At 47.5% G+C, this 23,089-nt stretch overlaps 1 protein-coding gene across 2 annotated transcripts in view; it reads right to left on the reverse strand.

Moving 5' to 3' along the window:
• Positions 1-820: 820 nt before the first annotated feature.
• JAM3 (junctional adhesion molecule 3) overlaps positions 821-23,089 on the reverse strand; it is a 30,417-nt gene continuing 8,148 nt past the window's right edge. Inside the window, exons 2-9 of one of the 2 annotated variants that reach the window (XM_004019542.5) lie at positions 5,784-5,849; positions 5,216-5,329; positions 4,182-4,334; positions 3,650-3,852; positions 3,150-3,249; positions 1,977-2,106; positions 1,839-1,893; positions 821-1,584 (exon numbers count right to left, since the gene is read on the reverse strand). In XM_004019542.5, coding sequence (XP_004019591.4) covers positions 1,549-1,584; positions 1,839-1,893; positions 1,977-2,106; positions 3,150-3,249; positions 3,650-3,852; positions 4,182-4,334; positions 5,216-5,329; positions 5,784-5,849 — 857 coding nt within the window. In that variant the 3' untranslated portion in view covers positions 821-1,548. Of the gene's footprint in view, positions 1,894-1,976; positions 2,107-3,149; positions 3,250-3,649; positions 3,853-4,181; positions 4,335-5,215; positions 5,330-5,783; positions 5,850-23,089 lie in introns of both variants that reach the window. The other variant, XM_060404266.1, reaches the window with a different exon arrangement.

Raw genomic sequence — 23,089 nt, forward strand, 5'->3', positions numbered from 1 at the left:
GAGGGACAGTGGGGGTCGCTGTCTTGAAACAAATGTAAATGTGGTTGACAGGTTTGATTTCAAAACTGCCTTTGGCCCTGGACCGTCCCATGAACTGCATGAGTAAGTTGTGTGTGTGTGTGAAAGTCGCTCAGTCGTGTCCAGCTTTTTGCGACACCATGGACTATACAGTCCGTGGGATTTACCAGGCCAGAATACTGGAGTGGGTAGCATTTCCCTTCTCCAGGGGATCTTCCCAACCCAGGGATTGAACCCAGGTCTCCCACACTGCAAGCAGATTCTTACCAGCTGAGGCACAAGGGACGCCCATATGAGTAAGTAGAAGGAATTTAAAGGCCTGACAGCAGGGCTGCTGGGTTTACTGAGCCACGCACAGCCACAGAACTTGGGCCCAGGGAAGCCAGGCTGGGGGGCCACATGGAGGACCCCACTCTTCCAGCCCCCTTGGCGCTATCCTGGGTGGACCTACATGGCAGGTGAACGGCACTGTCAGAGCTGTTCCGCCCACGGCCTGTGTCGTGGCATCAGGTGGATGAGGGCAGGAGGGCTGGCCTGGAGACTCAGGAGCCAATACTGCTCCGAACAGGCGTGTGGCTGGCGCACCTGTGTCTTAGGGCCTGCGGTAGGGGTGGGGGTAGGCCCAGGGAAGGTCACCCAGGAGCCCTGCGTCTCTTCTGCACAGACACAAATAGACCATGAGGTTACTCAGCTGGAGTTTTCTCAAAGGTTTCCTAAGCCACCAGTGGTGTTTCCAATTGAACAGGAGCAGTTTGGGCTCCTAGTTTAAGTTGAACTTAAAAAAAACAAAAAAGATACAGTATTTAACAGCATATGACAACTTATTTACAATTTAAATAGAAATTTTCAATAATCAAAATACATCTTTAGCAAAAATTTAGACTGTAAAATTTTATAAAATAAACACCCATAGAAAAGCAGAACATCATGTCAGTACCATTTCAGATTCAGCACAAGATGAAGGCTCTCCAATGCTGGGACCCTCTATAGATGAGCAGGGTTCCCACAGCTAAGAAGATCCCTCCTTCTAACAAGCTGTTTACTGTCCTGATTTGGGCTGCTGTTATAAAATGCTTACCCAAAAAGAATCCTCCGGGTAGACACCAGGACTATCTTGGCAAAGCCTGGGGATGAAGTGGCCCCGGGGCCACCGTGAAGCCCCGTCACTGCAGCCAAGGCTCAGGTCATGACCCTGGCTGCCAGCCTTGGATGCTCATGCTGGCGTGGCCCCACCATGGGACAGGTCACCATGCCTCCTGAGCCCAGGTGGCCCACCTCAAGGCCGGCAGACCCCACGGGGTTGGCTTCGTGAACCCGGCCACTTCCTCGCCTTCTGGTGACTTGCTCATCTCCAGGAAAACTCTTTTATTCATGTAGCTTGTTAAAAAGTAAGAAAGGAGTAGCGGTCAACTTTGGCCAAAACAAAAGCTTTTGTGCGCGTGTCTAGCCCCATCCGGCGCCCCTTGCAGGGCTGCTCCTGGCAGTGTTCCCCATGGAGGTGTCTGCGTGTGCACACAGCTGTGCCACCATCTAGATCACAAACGAGGACTTGTGTCTGAAGTCGCCCTGAAAGGCCAACACAGCAGGTTAGAGGGTGGCCAGCAGGTGGGAAAGGAGCCTGACACCACTTCCCTCAATGCTCTCTTGGATGGGAATGGCCACAAGGCCTGCAGACCAAATGCCCCACGAGCACACCGCCTGGGGGCATGCTGAGGGGCTCATGTACTGGACATAACTCAAATCTCTCTCCCAGGGACCCGCCCGGTTTTTGGGGGGATGCCATCTTCCCTGCTGGAGTCACCGTCTCCAGGCTTCCTTACCTCCTCATCTGTCCTGATGTAGTTAACTCCATCTGGCTTCCCTGGGTTCTTGTAGCTGAAACAGAGCAGAGGAGCTGGGTGACGCCTGACAGGCCATAGCAATGCTCAGGGCACGCTGTTCACGCAGGACAGGCTCACCTTTCCCCGTTCCGGCTGTGGCTGATGAAGTAGCCACGTCTATAGGCACAGCAGATGCCCCCTGTGATGAGGGCCAGGACGGTCAGCACGACTAGGACCCCCCCGATGATGCCGCCGATGTTGAGGTCATCTGGAGAAGGCGAGGGGTGAGAAGATGCTGCCCCCACCTCCCAACACCGCCCCCGGTCTGGAGCAGCTCTGCCCACAGGCTGTGACACCCACCTGCTGCACCATAGCTGCTGCAGCCACAGAGCATGGCCTGCGCTATGGGGAGTAACAAGCCTCTGGGCACATCCTAGAGCTTTCTTACTGAGAAATGGCTCCCCTACAGAGGAGAACTAGGAGCCAGAGTCCTGAGGAAGAAAAACCCCTAAATTTCTAGGGCTTCTCTTTGTTGAAGATTATTTAGTTTCAAGTGGCCATTAAAAGGGCAACTAGGAGGTAAGAACGTGGCCTTGCAGCCGCCAGCCGTCCCTCAAGGAGACCCTCAGCTGCACTCTCGAGCTGCAGTGTGGGGCCTGAGGCTGCACGCTTTGTGCAGGTAACAGCACAGTGGAAGCCACGCAGGTGTTTATCGACCAGTGCTGTCCAGGCTGGGGCTGCTGCAATTCTCCCTTGTCTGGCACAGGGTTCTTGGACGTGAGCACATGGTTACTTAAAGATGCACTTGAATTCTGACTTCATAACGTCAGTTTCCAAGCTCCCTCTCTCAGGTCAGGAACTCTGGGGCACAGCCCAGGAATCTTCTTCCTGCCCAAGATCAGCTCCCCAAATCTGGCAGCAGCCGGGGAGTCCCCTGGGGACCGGTTCCACAGGTGGGGTGGGCCCTGGACCCTGCCCCCCTCCACTGAGCCCTGACAGCCCAGAGGAAGAATCACCCCAACAGCATAAATTACTGTGGTGAGCCCTAGTTTCCGCTTACTGCAAAAAGGTCAGACTGGGTAAATACCTAGAGACCTTACACAACCTTATGTTTCCATGATTCTATCAGTTACCAAAGAAATGGAGTTCAGGATACTTCAGTGAAAGCTGTGGGTTGAGCAGAGAACCCGTGGGTCAGTCCTTCAGAGGGTCCTCCCACCAGACCCGGCAGACTCCAGGGAGCCCATGCGCCCCACAGAGTGAGCATGACCAGCCTGCCAGCCCCCGGGTCGAGGCTCAGCAGACACTCACACACTTCCATGTCCTGCTCCTCACAGCGGGCCGAGCCCGCGTCGTTGGATGCAATGCAGTAGTACTGGCCCGAGTCTTCCTTGTGGACGGCGCTGAACACCTGCCGGGGGTCGGGAGTGAAGGGAGACCCAGTGCCATCCCACCTGCCCACCAGGGGCTGTCCCCAAACACGACAATGTGGCTCAGTCTTGCCCACGACACGAGCAGCCTGCACACACCAGCAGTGTCGCAACGTCATTGTGTGGCCAGTGAGCGAGGCCCACTGCCTCCCGACTCTGCTCCGGATGGCGCTGGGCAGGCTGCCCTGCACTCCCCTTGGCTACTGTCCCCTCAGCTCTGCCTGCCCTCCTGCACCCGCTTACAGGCTTTCCTGTCTATAAAGGGCGGGGGGTGGGGGTGGCTCCTGATATTAGGGTCTGTAGCTCTGGTCTCCTGTCTGCTCACAGGAGCTCTGCCCACAGCACAGACGCCCATACCGCACCTCTTCCCAGAGCTCTTACCAGAGTGCCCGTCTCAGGGTTTAAGATGAAAGAGGAGTTTCGGAAGCGCTGGTTGGCCCTGGAGTCTGTGGGCAGTGGCACGTCGTTGCGGTACCAGCTGTAGTGCGGCCGTGGGAAGCCCTCGCCCTCCTGGCAGGACAGGGTGGCTGCCTTGCCCACAGGCACGGCCCTTGGCACCCTGCACACCGGGGCCACCGGCTTCACTGTGAGAGGAGAGTGGGCAGGGATGAGAACCAGCAGCAAGGCCTGCTTTTACCTAAGCCCACTGAGAAAGCTGCTCCACAGCAGGAATCCCAGCCCCCGCGAAGACCCCCCCAGCCTTTCCAATGCCTCTGGCTTGTGAGGGGCGAGGCAGAAGCTCCACTTCCCTCCCCGCAATCGATGTGGAGCTCTCAAAAGCCCTCCCTGCCCAGCCCCTATGGGTCCTGCCACACCCACAGGGACGTGGCTCTGGAAGAAAAGGAAGCTGGTCTTTTCCACCAGCAAATGCCGAGTGGACGGCAAGGGGCCTTCGCCCCGTGTGCACCCCCACCTTGCACGGTCAACTCGATGACGATCTCGTCGATCTCCTTGCGGTCGTTCCGGGCAACCACCTCGCAGCGGTAAAGGGCCGAGTCTGTCCTCGTCACGTTCCAGATCTTCAGAGACGTCTTCCCCAGCAGCTCTGCACGGTCGGTCAGGTCTCCTGTGGAGAGGAGAGGCACTGAGGGACTCCCTACAGATGCCTGGCTCCCTCCAAGGCTTCCCCGTTAAAGAAGAAAACTAGTCACCCAGCACTAAAAGACAAGGAGCGTTCCACAGACAGTGCTGCGACCACAGGGTACCCCCGTGCAAGAGCGACATAGACCCCGACCTCGCAGCCCACACCATACACAACACACACCTTACTGCATGAGCTACAGCTCAAACTCTTAGGAAGAAAGAGATGTGAACAACATGACCTTGGACCAGACAGTGATCTCTCAGATATGACACCAAAAGCACAAGCCCTGCACAATCCCTAACACACACAGTTATATTGTTCCAAATTGGGAAAGGACTACGTCAAGGCTGTATATTGTCACCCTGCTTGTTTAACTTATATGCAGAATGTGTTATGAAGCTCCCTATGCTTCCATGTCTTTGTGCCCCACGTGCTCCTGGCCCAGCACCCCCTGCAGAGAGTCAGACACAACTCTGCACCCCTGCCTTGCTCTCCTGCGAGGTGTTATCGGCATCCGGGTATATGCAGTGGTCACTGCTGTCCCCCTGCTGCTGACGTCACTGAACTTGTAAGTCACGGCTCACGAGAGGGTGGTGGCCTCAGACAACATTCACTAGATACCTCGAAGATATGCCTGCACGGGAACTAAGGTCCTCCTGAGGAGGTGATATTTACTGAAGCAGAGAGGCAGCTATAGGGAGGCTCCACCCCTATCCTCACCACTTCTGCATGCTTGAATTCTCCGCAGGAAAACAGACAGAAAACCAATGCCGGCTACAGATGTAGGTCCACGCAGAGCCAAGCCTTGGCCGCAAGTGCACGCCTGGGCCTTCTGTACAAGGAGGAGGACCACAGGACCATACCCTGAATCTTGTTGTCAAAAAACACATAGGTGGTTTGTTCATCCTGGATCTTCTTCCATTCAATCCTGGGGTCATTCGTCTGTGAATCCGTAATGATACAGGATAGTTCCACACCTAATGAGAAAGGGGTTAAAAAAGAGAGAGAGAGAACTCTCTGTGAACGTGGAACAATTTCAGGTTCACCTGTATACCCAGACCCTATGAGCTATGTCTATTTAGGTCTGTCGTGTAGATTAAAAATCCAGCTAGTGCCAGACTCTGAGAGAATTTAATTTTAGCCAGAAAAATAATGAAGATGATTAGCAAAGAGAGCGCACATCCCCCTCATCCTGTGCTTCTATGTCAGAATGCTCTTGGCCATGTAAATGCAGACACGCCAAGGACCAGGTGGTGGCCAGCAGGGAGCCCGCCGAGTTGCCGAGAGCCACTGAAGCTGTGCTGCGCTGACACGCATGCACACCGGGGGTGCCGACGGGCCTCTCGGGCACGCACGTCTGTGTGCCTGTCCTGCGTCGGCAGCCAGACCGCCGAGTAAAGCCCCTTTGCCTCAAGCCTCCCTTGTACTTACTTTCAAATTCCTGAACCACTGGGGTTCGGTTGCTGGATTTGAGATTCACAGCCCTGATCATGCAGCCTGAGAGGAGAAAGAAAAGTCAAGTCAGAGACGATGCGGCTCTGAAACGGCAGAGAGCTGGCACCTGAGGCCAGATTTTTCCTTCATGGAGGCTGCAGTCACTAGCCACAGGGGACGGAAGATGTCCTATTCCAAAACCAAGTCTCTTAAGATACGGCAGGGTGACGGCTTTCTCTCAGCCTGACCTTCGCCAGAAGGAACCCAGAGAAAAGAGGAGAATTTCCAGGGTGCGCTCTCTTTCTTTGCCCCAGAATAAAGACGCCAGGGCTTTCAGGACTTTCCTTCTAAGTATGTATTTGTAAGGGACTGCAAGAGAATATCAGGAAGAGCTACACACTGACAAACTAGACAACCTCGAGGAAATGGACAAATTCTTAAATTCGTACAACTTTCTAAGACTGAATCATGAAGAAAGTATCACTAATAAGGAGATTGAAATGGTAACCAAAGCCTCCTCTAACACAAAAGTCCAGGACCAGACAGCTTCCCTGGTAAATACTAACAAACATTCAATGATTTGATACCTGTCCTTCTCAAACTACGCCAAAACGGAAGAGGAGGGAAGATTTCCCAACTGATTTTTCAAGGCCAGTATCACCCCCATACCAAAACCAGACAAAGGTGACACACAAAAAGAATATTACAGGCCACTATCTCTGAGGAACATAGAAGCAAAAAACCTCAGTAAAATATTAGCAAACTGAATATAACAATACACTGAAGAGATCATACACCACGAACACGTGGGATTTATCCAGGGATGCAAAAATGGTTCTACTCAACATTAGATATGACTGAGCAATTCCTCCACTCCTGGATATTTATCATAAGAAAACAAAACATTAACTATAAAAGATATATGCACACCAAAGTTCACTGCAGCATTATCTACAGTAGCCAAGATATGGAAGCAAACTAAGTGGCCATCAGTGGAAAAACAGATAAAAGGTGTGTGTGGTGGGGTGGGGGTGGGGGTAATGTGTATGTATAAATCCAAGTGGGATGGAATATTACACAGCTATACAAAGGATGAAATCTTGTCATTTGCAACAACATGGATGAAACTTGAGTTGTTATTCCAAGTGAAACGTCAGATGGAGAAAGACAAGTACCGTGTGAGTTCAGTCACTGGTGAAACAGGAAAGCAAGCAAAGGAAATGAGAAAATAAATGAACAAACCAAAGGATAACAGATCAAGGAGAGAGAGGAATGGTTGCAGAGGGGGTGGGGACGGGTGTAGGGGTGAGCGGTACAGTGACAGATGGAAACTAAACTTTTGGTGGTGAGCAGCTGTAGTGGAAACAGAAGTATAATGTTTTACACGTGAAGCTTATATAATGTTATAAATCAATGTTACCACAATAAAAATTTTTTTAAAAAATTTTATCTTGCTTGAATTCACTGTTAATCTATCGTCTCCCAGATCCACATGGGCCTTCCTGTCATTCCTCCCTCTGGCCTGGTACCTTCCCAGTAGGATGGCATAGACATTCTGGGTACAGTTACCAGCCAGGCAAGGGTTCACTTTGCTGGATCTGCTGTTTATCTAACCTGTGGTTCCCAACATTAAAGGCTTTCTCCAGTCTTGAGTGAAATAAAAAAAACAACAACATGGTGATTTTCATGAAGTTTCGTTTTCATGAAGTTTAGCTAATGGATAAAATCAAAATATGCTATTTGCATGGTGATGCCTTTCAAAACTAGCTCCTGACTCTCCATGAGTTTAAACAATGTTGTAATCAGTTATCATGGTCTCAAAATGTTTTAGCCGATTTTCTTGGGTGAAAAGATTAAGTAGGTACACTGACCACCTATGAAGAATCCTTTGGCTACTTGGCCTCTAGGAAAACCTGCCATCCCCAGAGAAGGCCTTCCTATTAACCCTGGGCCTCAGCTGACAACACAGGTCAGAATACATGAAGACCTGTACTCTGAGCTCCAGGTCACAACCATCCATTCAATAAGCCAGAGTGATGGTGGGGCGGGCACGGAGGCGTTTCACTGCACGAGTCACTGCTTGGACACCAGTCTTTGCTCCTTGGCTGGGGCGCCAGCTCAGCAGATGCAGAGTAGGAGCCAGAGGCCCAGGTCAGAGTCTAAGTCCCAGTGTCATCTGGTTAGGAGACTGAGCTCTGGAAGGACAAGGACCCTACCCCTCCAGACAGTGGTCTGCAAGGGAAACGGGTGCTCTTCCTAAGAGACCAGGGTGGGCGGCAGCGAGGCTGCCAGATGGAGAATGCATGTCAGGGTCAGCAGGGGGAGGAGCAAGGCCTGGACATGCACCAGCAGCAAGTGGGGTCGGGGCTGCTTGTGGCTTGACCATTCTCCTGCTGAGAAGGAGAACTGAACCGCTGGGGTTTTTCTCAGAACAGGACTGACGCCCAGCCTGCTGAGGAAAGAGCCAAGCAGAGGGGTGGGAAGGCCCGGGTGCTGCTGGGGTTTTACCCTGTGGGTTGGCTCCAGCACCTTCTGAACGCACTGCCCCCTCCCAAGTTCCGTCGGGGGCGGGGTGACCATGCGCCCAGCTGGTTCACATCTATGAGCACAAAACCAGAAGCCAGGAGTTTCAATGCACAGTCCCTACTTCACTCCACAAACAGTCCCTTATTTACAGAGAGAGCAGCAACAGCAGGTAAGAGGATCTGGGGCTGAAGGAAGCCTGAGTCAGGCCCTGAAGTCCTGCTCACATTCCTCTGTTCCGCAGGACCTTTCTTAGCCAAGAGGCCAGGGAAACAGCCTTGAGGAAGCCTCTGGAAGGCATGGCAATGGTGTCCCATCTCCAGCGCTCCCTCTTCATTCTGGGAAGCCGGGACACCAAATCTGGGGAGCAGAGGAGTGGGCAGGCAGGGAGGAGGCCTTGCTGGGTCCTGCAGCCTCCTGTCCCCGTCCCCCACCACCCAGACGCCTGCATCGCTCTCCTGGTCTGGAACAATGCCACAACTCTGAGCAGCAAGTACATATTTCTACTTTGTTTTGTGAGACCCCCAGGCCTGGGGGTCTGACGCCAGGCAGGCTGCGCGGGGATTACTTCAGGGCCCCATTTAAAAGCCCACTTCCCACTCCACCTCCTTGGCCCAAGAGCACATACCCCGAATTCTAACTCAGCAGGCTGGGAGGGTCTGGGTCTATGTCTCTCCAAACCCCTCATGTCAAGTCAGGGCCACCCCAAGTGCAGAGCCCGGTCCCCAGAAGCACAGGAATGTTGCTGGGTGTGAGGACTCGGCTTGCTCCCCCTTTGCTTTCTCAAGAATCACTGGCTACCAAGGGCTTCTGGATCCCCAGGCCCAAAGAACTGATAACAATAAAAAACAGTCGTAGAAAAGCAGACTGTGAGCTGGAAGCAGCTGCTGAGGCAAGGCCATCTCGGCCGCAGGCAGCCAACTCCACAGAGCGTGCCCTGCTCTGGACACTTGCCCCGGAGCCCACACCGATGCCTGTGTCCTGATGCAGTCTGAAACAGAGGGAAAATGAAACCCCAAAGGCACCACCCAACCCACATCCATACACATCAGGTGTCGAAGTGCAAACTGGCTGTCTTCTCCTCCTGTGGAAACAAAACCGATCTGAAGAGCAAGACAAGCCTGCTGGCTCCTGGGCCAGGCCAGGCAGGGGCCTTCCTTTTGCCTTCTGAGTGCCTGCAACCATCTTAACTGCAGACAGCTCTCAATGAAAAATCACACTGATCTGAGTTTACATTCATTACTGTAAACCGAGAGGGGAAAGCGACTCTGTTAGAAAATGTTTCCACTAAAGCCGGATGCTTGGCTCACTCGGGACTCGCCTGCCTGCGTGTGTCTGTAAAGAGTTATATTTAGCTGCTGACATTCCGTCCAGTCCAGCGAGCGGGCCTGGGGCCGCGCGGGCGCACAGCGGCTCCACTGCGAGCCGCCTTGCAGGTCCCAGGACTCCGGGCTAAATATAAACAGCAGTGCAGGCTCTCCAGTGAGAAGGCTGCACATCCGCCCTTCGAGACCACGCCTGTGTGCCTGCTGAGCAGGGCCTGTCCCGGGAAGAAGGCCTCCCATCACAGCACGTTTTCAACATTGCTTCAGTTCCTTAAGCAAGTTTTACAGGAATTTAGGAGCAGGAGAAGGTCCATGTCAGTGATATTTTTCAGACACAGTGCAGAGGGTTCTGATGAGAACACAGGCAGCTGAAGCTCTGGTTAAAGCTGGTCTGTTGTTACTCTGGCTCAACTAAATGGTTATCCAAAGAGACCCTTACAAATCAAGTATGAAGAGAACCAACCAAGCATCATGGAGTTCCAAATAAATCCGACTGTGATGGTCCAAGTGTCAACTTGAGAGTGTTTGTGTTTGTGTCTGTGTGTGCTAAGTTGCTCCAGTTGTGTCTGACTCTTTGCGGCCCTATGGACTACAGCCCCCGAGGTTCCTCTGTCCATGGGATTCTCCAAACAAGAATACTGGATGGAGTGGGTTGCCATTCCCTTCTCCAGGGGATCTTCCCGACCCAGGGATAGAACCTGTATTCCTTAAGTCTCCTGCTTTGGGAGGCGGGTTCTTTACCAATAGTGCCACCTGTGATTAGTATTAAATTGTGGACTTTAACTGCACTGTCCTCTGTAATGTGGGTGTGGGGTGGGCAGCACTCATCCAGTCAGTCAGGAGGCACCAACAAATCAAAAATGCTAGTCTCCCAGGCAGGAGGGCACCCTAAACCCTCCTGGTCTCCAGCCTGCAGGCCTTCCCTGCAGAGTTTCAACTCACCAGCCTCCATAACCACACGAGCCAGTTCTTAGCAGTAAACCTCTGTATGTGTATAGAACATACATACGTAAAGGAAATGCATTCTGTTCTAGCCACTCACACACACCCTGCTTGCTGCATTTCTCTGGGGGGCCCTGACTCACACCCTGGCCACAGAGCATCTTGTCTTGAATCCCAGATTTGTTAGGAACAGCATGTATACCTCCGTGACTCTGGACAGAGTCTCAGCACTATCACATCCTGCTCCTGGGCTCCGCTAAGCAGCAAGACGTCAGCAAGGCACTGCTGACGCCAATTCAGATTGCTGTTTCCTTTAACTTATCTCCAGGCCAAAGCCATAGAGGATTCCTGACCACAGCTCCCACTAACCAGGCCAGGTCACAGCAGATGAAAAGTCCATCAAGCAGTAACCTGGACAGTGTCTGAAGAGCTAATGCCCTGGAGGGAGCCCTCCCCTCACCCTCCCTTCTCAGGCAGAGGGGTTCACACAGTCCAGGGAGCTCTTCCAGGGTCACAGTGGGAGGAGTCCCATCATGAAAGGAAGCTGAGGGGGGCAACCTGGTGAAGGGGAGGAGGAATGGCTGGGTCCTGTATGTTCCTCAGCATCAAACCACCCAGTAAACCAGAGCCTGGGGGGTTGGCCTAGAAGGGTAGAGGAAGGGGGGCACAGCCAGGGTGGGGGTGGAGGTGCTGGGGTTGGGAGGGGGAGGGGTCTGTACACACTGGTTTTAATGCTGCTGGACCTCAGGTGGAAGAACACATTCTAATCTGTAACACGAGTGTATGAAAACCATTTTCTACTGATGACGTCTGAGTCATACACATAATAAACAAATTATTGTGAAGCAATTTAATTTGCTTTTTCTTATCTTAAAGAGTGAAACATTCAATCTACTTATATTTTAAGTTCAGACCAGATTATACATTCAATAAATACAGCCAATGCAAAAAAAAATAAATATTTTAAATTTTACATTAAAGCTAGTTGTAAGGAGACAGAAACAGGGAAGTATGAGAGAAAAATCTAGAGTTTAGAGACAGAGGCACAGTCAGGACAAAATACATAAACTTTACTATATAAATGTGCATAAAAATAAACATAGAAAAAGGGAAAAAGTGCAAAATTGAAAAAAAAAAAGTAGATAGAAGGGGAAATGGAATACAGACCAACAGTCAGCAAGAGAGATTGCTGAAACATCTTCAGGGGTGGCCTCGGTCTGATTTTTTTAACTGGGCTTCACCTGCTCCACTAGGGACAGGAAAATCAGACATGCCTGTCTAGAGAGGAAATTCTTCCCTGGGAAGCCACATCAAAGACACTATCATTCTGGGACAAAAATCAAGTAAACCCATGGTCGTCTTCACTTGTTTTGCTGACAATTTCAACCTAACAAAACAAGGACTCCAGCCCTGGCTGACCTGCAGAGTATTTCATGTCAAAAGCCACTCTGAAGAAATGACTTTAGCATTACGTGTTTTATTTTAGTAGAAAAAAAGAAAAAAATACACTATAAGCACCCATGAAATCACTTATTCTAATAAATAACTTCACTTAAAAAAAAAAGAGGTAAGGGGCTGCCTCATAGACGTAACAGGGTGTGGTGCTGTGATGGTGCATCCGAGGCCAAGTGTTCACCAAACCCGGCAGAACCGGATACCACGAAGTGTGAGCTTTATACTTCATGAACACTGAACAGTACAGGACAGGTAACAGTAACAGAACAGGTGGCTCCAGTGGTCAAGAATCCACCTTGCAACGCCTGGGACACGGGTTTGATCATGAGATCCCATGTGCCCCGTGCACTGCGTATGGAGAATCCATGCGCTGCAATGAAAGAGCTGTGTGACACAGTGAAGACCCGGCGTGCTGCGACTCAGACCCAATGCCGACAAAAACATATATGCATAAACATATATATATATATATCATACAAGATGTCCTGGGAACCAGGATGGAATGCAGACTCTGGCAAATGAAACTAACTGTATTACGAGTAAAATAACCTCACTTAAGGGGGAGGGGAAAAAAGGAATTGACAAAAATAACTTTGGAAAATATGTTCTGACTGGATATAACAAGGCTAAGAGAAGAACGCTGCACAAACACTGCACTCTAGTTGATAAAGTTACGTCACAGCAGTATAGGTGAGCAACTCTGAAAATACTTGACACATATAACTGGGTTGAACAAATAAAAACTATAAGGGCCACCATCAATAATGAGAGCCAAATTCCTCACTGTCAGAAAAAAAAAAAAAAGAAAAGAAGTTATGAATATGCAAGGGGGAAGCCAGAAATAGCTCTGTAGTGCTAGATCAGTCAGAGGCACTAATACAAACTAATGTTTATTTCATATACACAAGTACAGAAACAAATACAAACGTGTGCATACATGGGTCACTATAAACACACACACTTCCTGGCCCCGTCTACCAAGAGCCTAAGTCCTGACACCTCCACAACAAAGAACACACTCAGTACTCAGATCCTGATTTCTAAATACCATTCCCCGGTGAAGGGAACTAGAACTCCTTGGACAAACGATAATTCTGAGGCTGGGGTGGGGAAAATATTACAAGATAAGCCGGGAACATCTTGTAGTGCCAGAAAGTGAGGAAGTGTGAAAACAAACAAACAAAAATATCAAAGGACCAGGAGCCAAATTGAAAGAGCTTCCAAAGACTAAAGCTGGAAGATCTGAGCACAAAAAATAAACGACAGACTGTTACAACACGAAGAATAAAATAAATATCCACGAGTCCATATGATATGCATATGCTAATGAATACGCAAATGGATGGGACAGAGAGCACTTTATTTATGGAAGAATCCCAATTAATAATGTAGAATGAATGAGGGAAACAGAAAACCATCTTTGGAAAAACAGAGTAATAGTTGCTTCAGGCAAGATCCATTGATGGGTGCCAAAATTAGTGGGAAAACTTTAAGGAGAAACAGAACATGGGGACAGTTTCAGAATATCTGATCCCCCAAATATTTAATAGCTATTGTGGTGGTTTTACATATGAACACAGATTATTTGATATTCTGCCCTGCAGGAGGGGAAGTCTAACACCCCTCTCCTTGAGGTAGGCTGACTGAACCTCGAATGGTGTTAAGGAGAAAGAGTAACTTCACAGGGTAGGAACCCAGAAGCCATCTCCTAAACCCAGAGACCCAGGCAGCATTATCAATGACATGTCATGGTGATACAATCAGAAGGGCGCTGTTCCTCTGTGGCATTTGCCCAGCCACCCCCTTAAAATCTATGACACAAGTCTAATCATTAGAAGACATCAGAAAACTCTGAGGAACAGTCTACGAAATATCCAACTGCTACTCTTTTTCTTTTAATTTTAAAAAGTGATTATAGGTTTTTCTATTACATCCTAGTTTAGGGCTTCCCTGATAGCTCAGCTGGTGAAGAATCTGCCAGCAGTGTAGGAGACTCCAGTTTAATTCCTGGGTCAGGAAGATCCTCTGGAGAAGGGATAGGCTACTCACTCCAGTATTCTTGGGCTTCCCTTGTGCCTCAGCTGGTAAAGATCCGCCTGCAATGTGGGAGACCTGGGTTCGATCCGTGGGTTGGGAAGATCCCCTGGAGAAGGGAAAGGCTACTCACTCCAGTATTCTGGCCTGGAGAGTTCCAAGGACTGTTTAATTCATGGGGTGCAAAGAGTTGGACACAACTGAACGACTTTCACTTTTGTTGATATAGAGTTCTATTATTTTTCTGTTGACCAATCAAGATACAATGGTATTAAGTGAGTAATAGTTATATAATCACAATAAGTAAAAGATGTTTATCAGTTTTCACAATCAATAGCCAGACAAAAAATAAAAGATAATTACAACTGCAAGCCATAATGGGAATATGATTAACAATATAAGATAATTACATACAATCGGGGGAGGGGGCTCAAGCAGAGTGATCTGGTAAGTGGGAAGTGTATAAATGTACATGTTTTCATCTACCCAGCCAGTCTATGTCTTTCGGTTGGTGCATTTAGTCTATCTACATTTAAGGTAATAATCGAAATGTATGATCCCATTACCGTTTTCTTATTTGTTTGGGGTTTATTTTCTGTAGGTCTTCTTCTTCTCTTGTGTTTCCTGCTTAGAGAAGTTACTTTAGCACTTGTTATAATGTTGGTTTGGTGGTGCTGGATTCTCTTAACTTTTGCTTGTCTGGAAAGCTTCTGACTTCTCCATCAAATCTGAAGGAGAGTCTTGCTGGGTAGAGTATTCTTGGTTGTAGGTTCTTCCCTTTCATCACTTTAAATATATCTCGCCATTCCCTTCTGGCTTGTAGAGTTTCTGTTGAGAAATCAGCTGATAGCCTGATAGGAGTTCCCTTGTATGTTATTTGTCATTTTTTTCTTGCTTTTTAAATATTTTATCTTTTTAAATTTTTGTCAGTTTGATTACCATGTGTCTCAGTGTGTTCCTCGTTGGGTTTATCCTTCTTGGGACTCTTGGTGCTTCCTAGACTTAGCTGATTATTTCCTTTCCCATGTTTGAGAAGTTTTCAGCTATTATCTCTTCAAATATTTTCTCAGGTCCATTCTCTCTTCTCCTTCTGGGACCGTTATAATGTGAATGTTGGTACATTCAATGTTGTTCCAGAGGTCTCTTAGGCTGTTTTTATTTCTTTTCATTCTTTTTTCTACATTCTGTTCTACGGCAGCAATTTACACCATTTTGTCCTCCAGGTCATTTATCTGTTCTTCTGCCTCAGTTATTCCACTATTGATTCCTTCTAGCATATTATTCATCTCAGTTTGTTCTTTAGTTCTTCTAGGTCTTTGGTAAACATTTCTTACACCTTCTCAATCTTTGCCTCCATTCTTTTCCTGAGATCCTGGATCATCTTCACTGTCATTATTCTGAATTCTTTTTCTGGAAGGTTGCCTATCTCCACTTAATTTAGTTGTTTTTCTGGGGCTGTATCTTGTCCCTTCATCTGGGACATAACTTTCTGCCTTTTCATTGTGATTAACTTTCTGTAATATGGTTGTTGTTTTAGCTGCTGTGAGACTGTGCTTCTTCAGTCTGCCCTCTGATGGATGAGGCTAAGAGGCTTGTGTAACCTTCTTGATGGGAGGGACGGGCATGGGAATAACTGAGTCTTGCTCTGCTGGGCAGAGCCTTGCTCAATAAAGCTTTAATCCAATTATCCGCTGATGTGTGGGTTTGCACTCCATCCCTTGTAGTTGTTTGGCCTGAGGCAACCCAGTTCTGGGGTCTGTGATCACTTTTAAAAATCCAGATGCATATCAGAATTACCTTAAAATTTTTTGAAGAATACAAATGCTCAGGTATTGCTTTTTTTCTCCAGAGCTCCAGATTTCTAATGAGCAGTCATGTTTAAAAACAACTAGACTATATAATGATCTTTTACTTTTATCGTTTGTTTCACTTTTTCTATTTCATATTCAGTGCTATTTCATTTAGTTTATGCTCTCCAATTTCTCCATCTCTTCATTTTTTTGATGTTCTCAACTTTTATCAAGTGTAGTATAAAAGCTTTTGTGTATATATATAAATACATATACATATTTTAGAAAACCTATGAATTTTTGCATAACTAAAAAAATATTTTGATTCTGCTTGTTTGACAGTATGAATAGTATGCTAGGTTTCTAATTAAAATATATTCAATAAGCAACAAAGGTTTACTGTATGGCATAGGGAACTACAGTCAATATCTTCAAATAACCTATGATGGAAAATAATTTCAAAAATAATATATGTGTATTTGTATAACTGAATCACCCTGCTGTGCATCTGAAACATTGTAAGTCAATTACACTTCAATAAAATATACATTTTTTTAAAATCACAAATTAAAAGCAAACTGTATACAAAATAAACAACGATGTCCTACTGTATAGCACATGGAATTATATTCAATATTTTATAAGATGCTACAAGGGAAAAGACTCTGAAAAAGAATAGAAATATATAACTGAATCACTGTGCTAACATTATAAACCAACTATATTAATTTTTTAATTATAAACCAACTATATTAATTTTTTAAAAATAGATTACATGGCATATATACACGCTCTTTAAATACATTTGATTTTTGTCAAAAATAATTTGTAAAATGAAAAAATAAAGCAAACTGGAGCTTGGGAAAAAAGTGTTGTTCTCATTCTAGATAAACAATAAAGCAGGAATCTCTGTGTTCTTTTGAGAGAATTCATCTCAGTGGAGAACGATGTCATTTTTTGCTTCTGTAGACCCACAAATTCAGAGAAGGAAATGGCAACCCACTGCAGTATTCTTGCCTGGAGAATCCCGTGGATGGAGGGGCCTGGTGAGCTGCTATCCATGGGGTCACACAGAGTCGGACATGACTGAATCGACTTAGCATGCATGCATGCATTGGAGAAGGAAATGGCAACCCACTCTAGTATTCTTGCCTGGAGAATCCCATGGTCAGAAGAGCCTGATGGGCTGCCATCTTTGGGGTCGCACAGAGTCAGGCACGACTGAAGCGACTTAGCAGCAGCAGCAGCGGACCCACAAACTACCAGGACACCCGGACACCCACACCCCCGATTTCCCTCTGTTGTAACGCAGGTCCAGTGTGCTCCCTGAGCCAAGCCACAGGGCAACAGGGGCCCAGCCTCTCCTCCCTCAAACCTCCTTATCACACGGCTGTGATTTCAGAACCCAAGAGGACAACAGGTCTCTAGGAACAGAAAAATAGCTCGTACGTGACAGGGCCCATTTCATGTGGCAAAATTTAACAGTGGAGAGCAATTTAAAACGAGCTGTACACTCTGGATTAGAAATGATGTGCAGGTTCCAAGTCAAACTACAACCACAATCTAAACAAGAATGCGGTGTATATACATGACATGAAGTACACCTGTTCACACAGATACATAGGCTATGCGCCATCTCACAGACATGCACGCCAACGTCCCCAGGAGCACTCCTACCTGCCGAGTGCTGGGCGGCCCAGGAGGCAGGACTGTGCTGACTCTCCCTCCCCCGACAGAGAGGCCACTGGGGGAGAGGGTCAGCCGTTGCCCTGGACATGTGCTCTTGCCCAGGCTTGTGACTTGCTGAATCCCCAAGGGCTATTCTTCATTTTCTCCCTACTTTCCCGGGACCTGCCCCTAGCTAGCGCTCCCACGGTCACCCCAGCTCCCCGTCTCAGGATGTGGGATTCCTGGGGACACAAAGGCCTGTTTACTCACATGACATTCTCCTAAACTCATCCATTCTTCATACTTATTCATCTAAAAAGATGCTTATTTTTAATGTAAACACACGGATTTATATTGGCAGCTTCTTCACTTAAAGATATGCTGGAATTTCCACTGAAACTTTTTATTATTCAAAGTTTGCTAGCGCAGGCATAAGAATGTCCCCAGGCAAAAGAGGTCTAATCTCTACAAACATCGTGGAACCACTTTTTAAATACAAGAAAGTCAGATAATTTCTTCTTCTTTACTCTTGAAACTTAAAACTAGACTTCTGTTTTGTTTTTTTTTTAAGAAAAAATCAGGACACCAATCTGTACTTTAGATGAAATGTCTTTCCTATATAGAAAAAGTAAATGTGAAAACTTGCTGTCTCATCAAAATAAGCCATCAAGGATGCTTCGATATGAGAAAGTTCCTCTAAATTAGGACTGTAGCCTAAAGAACCAGAAGATTAATGAAACTCTAGGACTCACAGGGAACAAAGCCAAGAATGGTACTGTTTACATCTGCACAGCATCTTACAATGTACAGACCACTTGCACACACAGTCTCGGCTGAACTCTGGTAAAAACCCTGAAAAGTGGATATTATCTCTTCCCCACAGATAGAGGGCTCAGATACACTGCTGCTGTTGTTCAGGCACTAAGATATACTAGCAGACAGGCGTAGCTTCAAAACTTGAACATATCAGAGACCAAAGTGGAAACCAGGTCTTCTGACTCAAAATTACTTTAAAATCACAGTTAAGAAACACACAGGATTTCCCTGATGGTCCAGTGGCTAGAACTCCACACTCCCAATGCAGGGGTCCCAGGTTCCATCCCTGATCAGGGAACTAGATCCCACGTGCTACAACTGAGAGCTCACAGGCCACAGCTAAAAGAGGTTGTAACAAAGATCCTCCAGCCAGAATGAAGACCCAGCACAGCCATGTAAATAAATACTATTAGAAAGGGAGGAAAGGAACACACGAATGAGGCCATGGTTTCTCATCTGTCCGGGCTATTATACGTTTGAACAGAAATCTCTGTCAGCCCCTTTCTAAAATGGCCAGTGAAACCCCTGCCTCTTTCCCAAACGAAAACTAAGGACAGACGCTCAGCTCCCTGTGCTGCGCCAGTGCAAGGCCACCCAACGTAAGGAGAACAGCAGAGGGAAGAAGAGGACACTATTACTTGATTGTTGCTAAGGCAGCTAAGCTCTGCAAATCTGAGGATACTGCTAGGATGAAACTTGGGGTGTGAAAGGGGCCTCTTTGTAATAGTGGAATCCAAAAGCCTAAGCCTGATGAAGTTCACTTTCAATTTGCCTCTGAATAACTAAGGATCAAACGCACTGCAGTAACACAGTTATGGGCTTCCCCGGTTGCTCAGTGTTAAAGAACCTGCCTGCCACTGCATGGCTACCTCCTCCAGTATTCTTGCCGGGGAAATTCCATGGACAGAGGAACTTGGCGGGCTATAGTCCAAGGAGTCACAAAGAGTAGGACAGGTCTTAGCAAGTAAACAACAACATAGTAATAGTGTCAGCAACAGTTAGCACTGACAGTAAATCTCTACAACCGAATGCTGAGAGCTTAGCATCTGCCTGACCTCTGCTAAGCACTTATGCAATTACACTAGTAATTGTAATTTTATTATATTAATTGGTGTAATTTTTGTTACCACTCATGCAGACACTTTGATAGGAGCAGTATACATAGTCAGTTCAGTTTAGCTCAGTCGCTCAGTTGTATCCGACTCTCTGCGACCCCATGAATCGTAGCACGCCAGGGCTCCCTGTCCATCACCATCTCCTGGAGTTCACTCAAACTCACATTCATCGAGTTGATGATGCCATCCAACCATCTCATCCTCTGTCGTCCCCTTCTCCTCCTGCCCCCAATCCCTCCCAGCATTAGGGTCTTTTCCAATGAGTCAACTCTTCCCGTGAGGTGGCCAAAGTACTGGGGTTTCAGCTTTAGCATCATTCCTTCCAAAGAACACCCAGGACCGATCTCCTTCAGAATGGACTGGCTGGCTCTCCTTGCAGTCCAAGGGACTCTCAAGAGTCTTCTCCAACACCACAGTTCAAAAGCATCAATTCTTCAGTGCTCAGCTTTCTTCACAGTCCAATTTCACATACATACATGACTACAGGAAAAACCAGAGCCTTGACTAGATGGACCTTTGTTGTTAAAGTAATGTCTCTGCTTTTTAATATGCTATCTAGGTTGGTCATAATTTTCCTTCCAAGGAGTAAGCGTCTTTTAATTTCATAGCTACAATCACCATCTACAGTGATTTTGGAGGCCAAAAAAAACAAAGTCTGACACTGTTTCCACTGTTTCCCCATCTATTTCCCATGAAGTGATGGGACCAGATGCCATGATCTTAGTTTTCTGAATGTTGAGCTTTAAGCCAACTTTTTCACTCTCCTCTTTCACTTTCATCAAGAGGCTTTTTAGTTCCTCTTCACTTTCTGCCATAAGGGTGGTGTCATCTGCATATCTGAGGTGACTGATATTTCTCCCAGCAATCTTGATTCCAGCTTGTGCTTCATCCAGCCCAGAGTTTCTCATGATGTACTCTGCATAAAAGTTAAATAAGCAGAGTAACAATATACAGCCTTGACGTACTCCTTTTCCTATTTGGGACCAGTCTGTTGTTCCATGTCCAGTTCTGTCTGTTGTTCCATGTCCAGTTCTAACTGTTGCTTCCTGACCTGCATACAGGTTTCTCAAGAGGCAGGTCAGGTGGTCTGGTATTCCCATCTCTTTCAGAATTTTCCACAGTTTATCGTGATCCACACAGTCAAAGGCTTTGGCATAGTCAATAAAGCAGAAATAGATGTTTTTCTGGAACTCTCTTGCTTTTTCCATGATCCAGTGGATGTTGGCAATTTGATCTCTGGTTCCTCTGCCTTCAGTATACACAGTCACTGGGCTGCAAAACAATCCTACAAAGTTATATGTTTTTCTACTATTTTATGGATAAGGATGTTGACTTGGACAGGTCATACAGTAGAGCTGAGATTCAAACTTCATTGTAGCTTATGTTGTTCCTGCTGAACGTGAATTTAGAAAGGAAGAGATTGCTCCAGGCTAGAGAGCTAAGAAAGGCTTTATGGAGAAGTATGCTGAGCTGGATACTAGGAAATGAACAGGACTGAACAGGAAGAGGGTGACCTGCATTGGGATGGATGGGCTGTGATGATAAAGCAGAAACACAGCATATAAGGTGACTCAGAAGCCGGTGATGAGATGCCTTACAGAGCCCAAGATCATGTTCCAGATTGTATGATTCCCTGATAAAACTGAATTAAGTAAATACACTGTAATGATTAATTTTTCTCTTTATGACATAACCATAATCTTATAAAAGAAAAGGAAAACGCTACGTTTCTCTAGACTCCCAACTCCTCTATGGAAAGGGCAGGTGTGGAGACCCAAGTGCTTCGACTTCATCACCCCAAGCCCAAACCTCGTGAGTTCCCACAAAGGCGGTGTTCCCCACTGGAGCCCAGGGCTACAGAGCCCAGCCCCCACAGACGTGGGGAAGGCAGGAGGACCAGGACAGGGCACCCCAAGTCGAAGCCTCCAAGTGCCAGTAAAGCATCTTCCTCAAGGGTTCATGAGAAGAAGTGTCAAAACTGAGCTGCTCATGAGGACAGAAGCACCAAATCCTAACAGGTTTTATTTACTCTGCGTTACTCTGCACGTAGAAAGCGTTCCTGATGAGAACAGCACAGAAAGCAAAAGCTGTGAGCTGAAGGGAGAACATCACACATACAAACACAGTCCTCCTGGGGAAAGCGACCAGCCTGACGGTGCTGTGAGGGTAGGGGTAGGGGGTTAGCCACATGGCCGCCAGGAAGGTGTGTGTTCTGGCTTCTGTGAAGGCCAGATCCCTCACCCAATGTCATGAGAGGTCCTTTAGGCCTCTTCCCTCATCCCCATTGCTTATGGCAGAGACAGACAGACAAGGACACTGAGGGAAATGGAAGGGCAGGTCCAGCGAGGGTTTCACTCTTTTTCCTATGGCCTCATCCTGCACACCTCCTGGAGCTCTGCTACCATGATGAAGCACTGCAGAAACCACAGACTGAAATGTCGCTGCTGCTGCTGCTGCTAAGTTGCTTCAGTCGTGTCCGACTCTGTGCGACCCCACAGACGGCAGCCCACCAGGCTCCCCCGCCCCTGGGATTCTCCAAGCAAGAACAATGGAGTGGGTTGTCCTTATTCTTCTCCAACGCATGAAAGTGAAAAGTGAAAGTGAAGTCGCTCAGTCGTGTCTAGCTCTTCGCAACCTCATGGACTGCAGCCTACCAGGCTCCTCCGCCCATGGGATTTTCCAGGCAAGAGTACTGGAGTGGGTTGCCATTACAGCCATCTAAATCAAGTCTTCCCTCTGACCTAACCACAGAGTGAGGTAAACTGGCAACGTACGGAGATTATGACCAGATGTTTCACACCAACAGTCACCATCTGTAACACAGCCTAACAGAAAATTTGGGCTGGAACAGAGTTAAGGGGAAGAAGAAACAGCAGAATAATAAAATAACCCTCCTGGATGTATGCTGGTCCCAAACCCTGCAAACAGTCGGCATCGACTCAGAAGACAGGCCCTGTGCCCTTGAGCAGGCCGCTCCACCTGAGGTGACCTTCTGGGGGTTGTAACCCACCCTCCAAGACAGCATATAAAATGTCCATATATGTACATGATAGTACCATGTGGAGGGAAGGGCCATGAGTTCCATCACCTCCTACAGTGTTCACGACTCTGCAACATAAACGACTCTAAAACAGCACCTGGTAAATTAAAGACACAAACACTTGTTCTTACTCAACCGCTGCTTCAGGGATTCATGGCAAAGGGATTCCACCAGCAGTGGACTTGAAAGCAAGACAGAATTTGGTCAGAGCGAAAACTCCACAATCTGATGCGAGATATCAAACAGTGGTCCACTGTTTCCTTCCTGGCAAACAAACATAGGAACTCTCAAAACACTAGATCTAGTAAGTACGGTCACAGCAGATTAAAAAAAACAAAACAGAACACCTGAGGTTCTGAGAGTCGAACTGTCCTAACCTCTTGGAGTAGAAGAGGGCTTGAAACCAAGGTTGTGTGCGTGTGCCAAGTCACTTCAGTCATGTCGACTCTTTGCAACACCATGACTGTAGCCTGCCAGACTCCTCTGTCCATGGGATTCTCCAGGTAAGAATACCGGAGTGGGTTGCCATGCCTTCCTCCAGGGAACCTTCCTGACCCAGGGATCAAACTGGTGTCTTTTGAATCCTGCATTGGTT

Source organism: Ovis aries, chromosome 21, assembly GCF_016772045.2.
Source record: "Ovis aries strain OAR_USU_Benz2616 breed Rambouillet chromosome 21, ARS-UI_Ramb_v3.0, whole genome shotgun sequence".
In the NCBI taxonomy this organism is placed as follows: domain Eukaryota; kingdom Metazoa; phylum Chordata; class Mammalia; order Artiodactyla; family Bovidae; genus Ovis; species Ovis aries.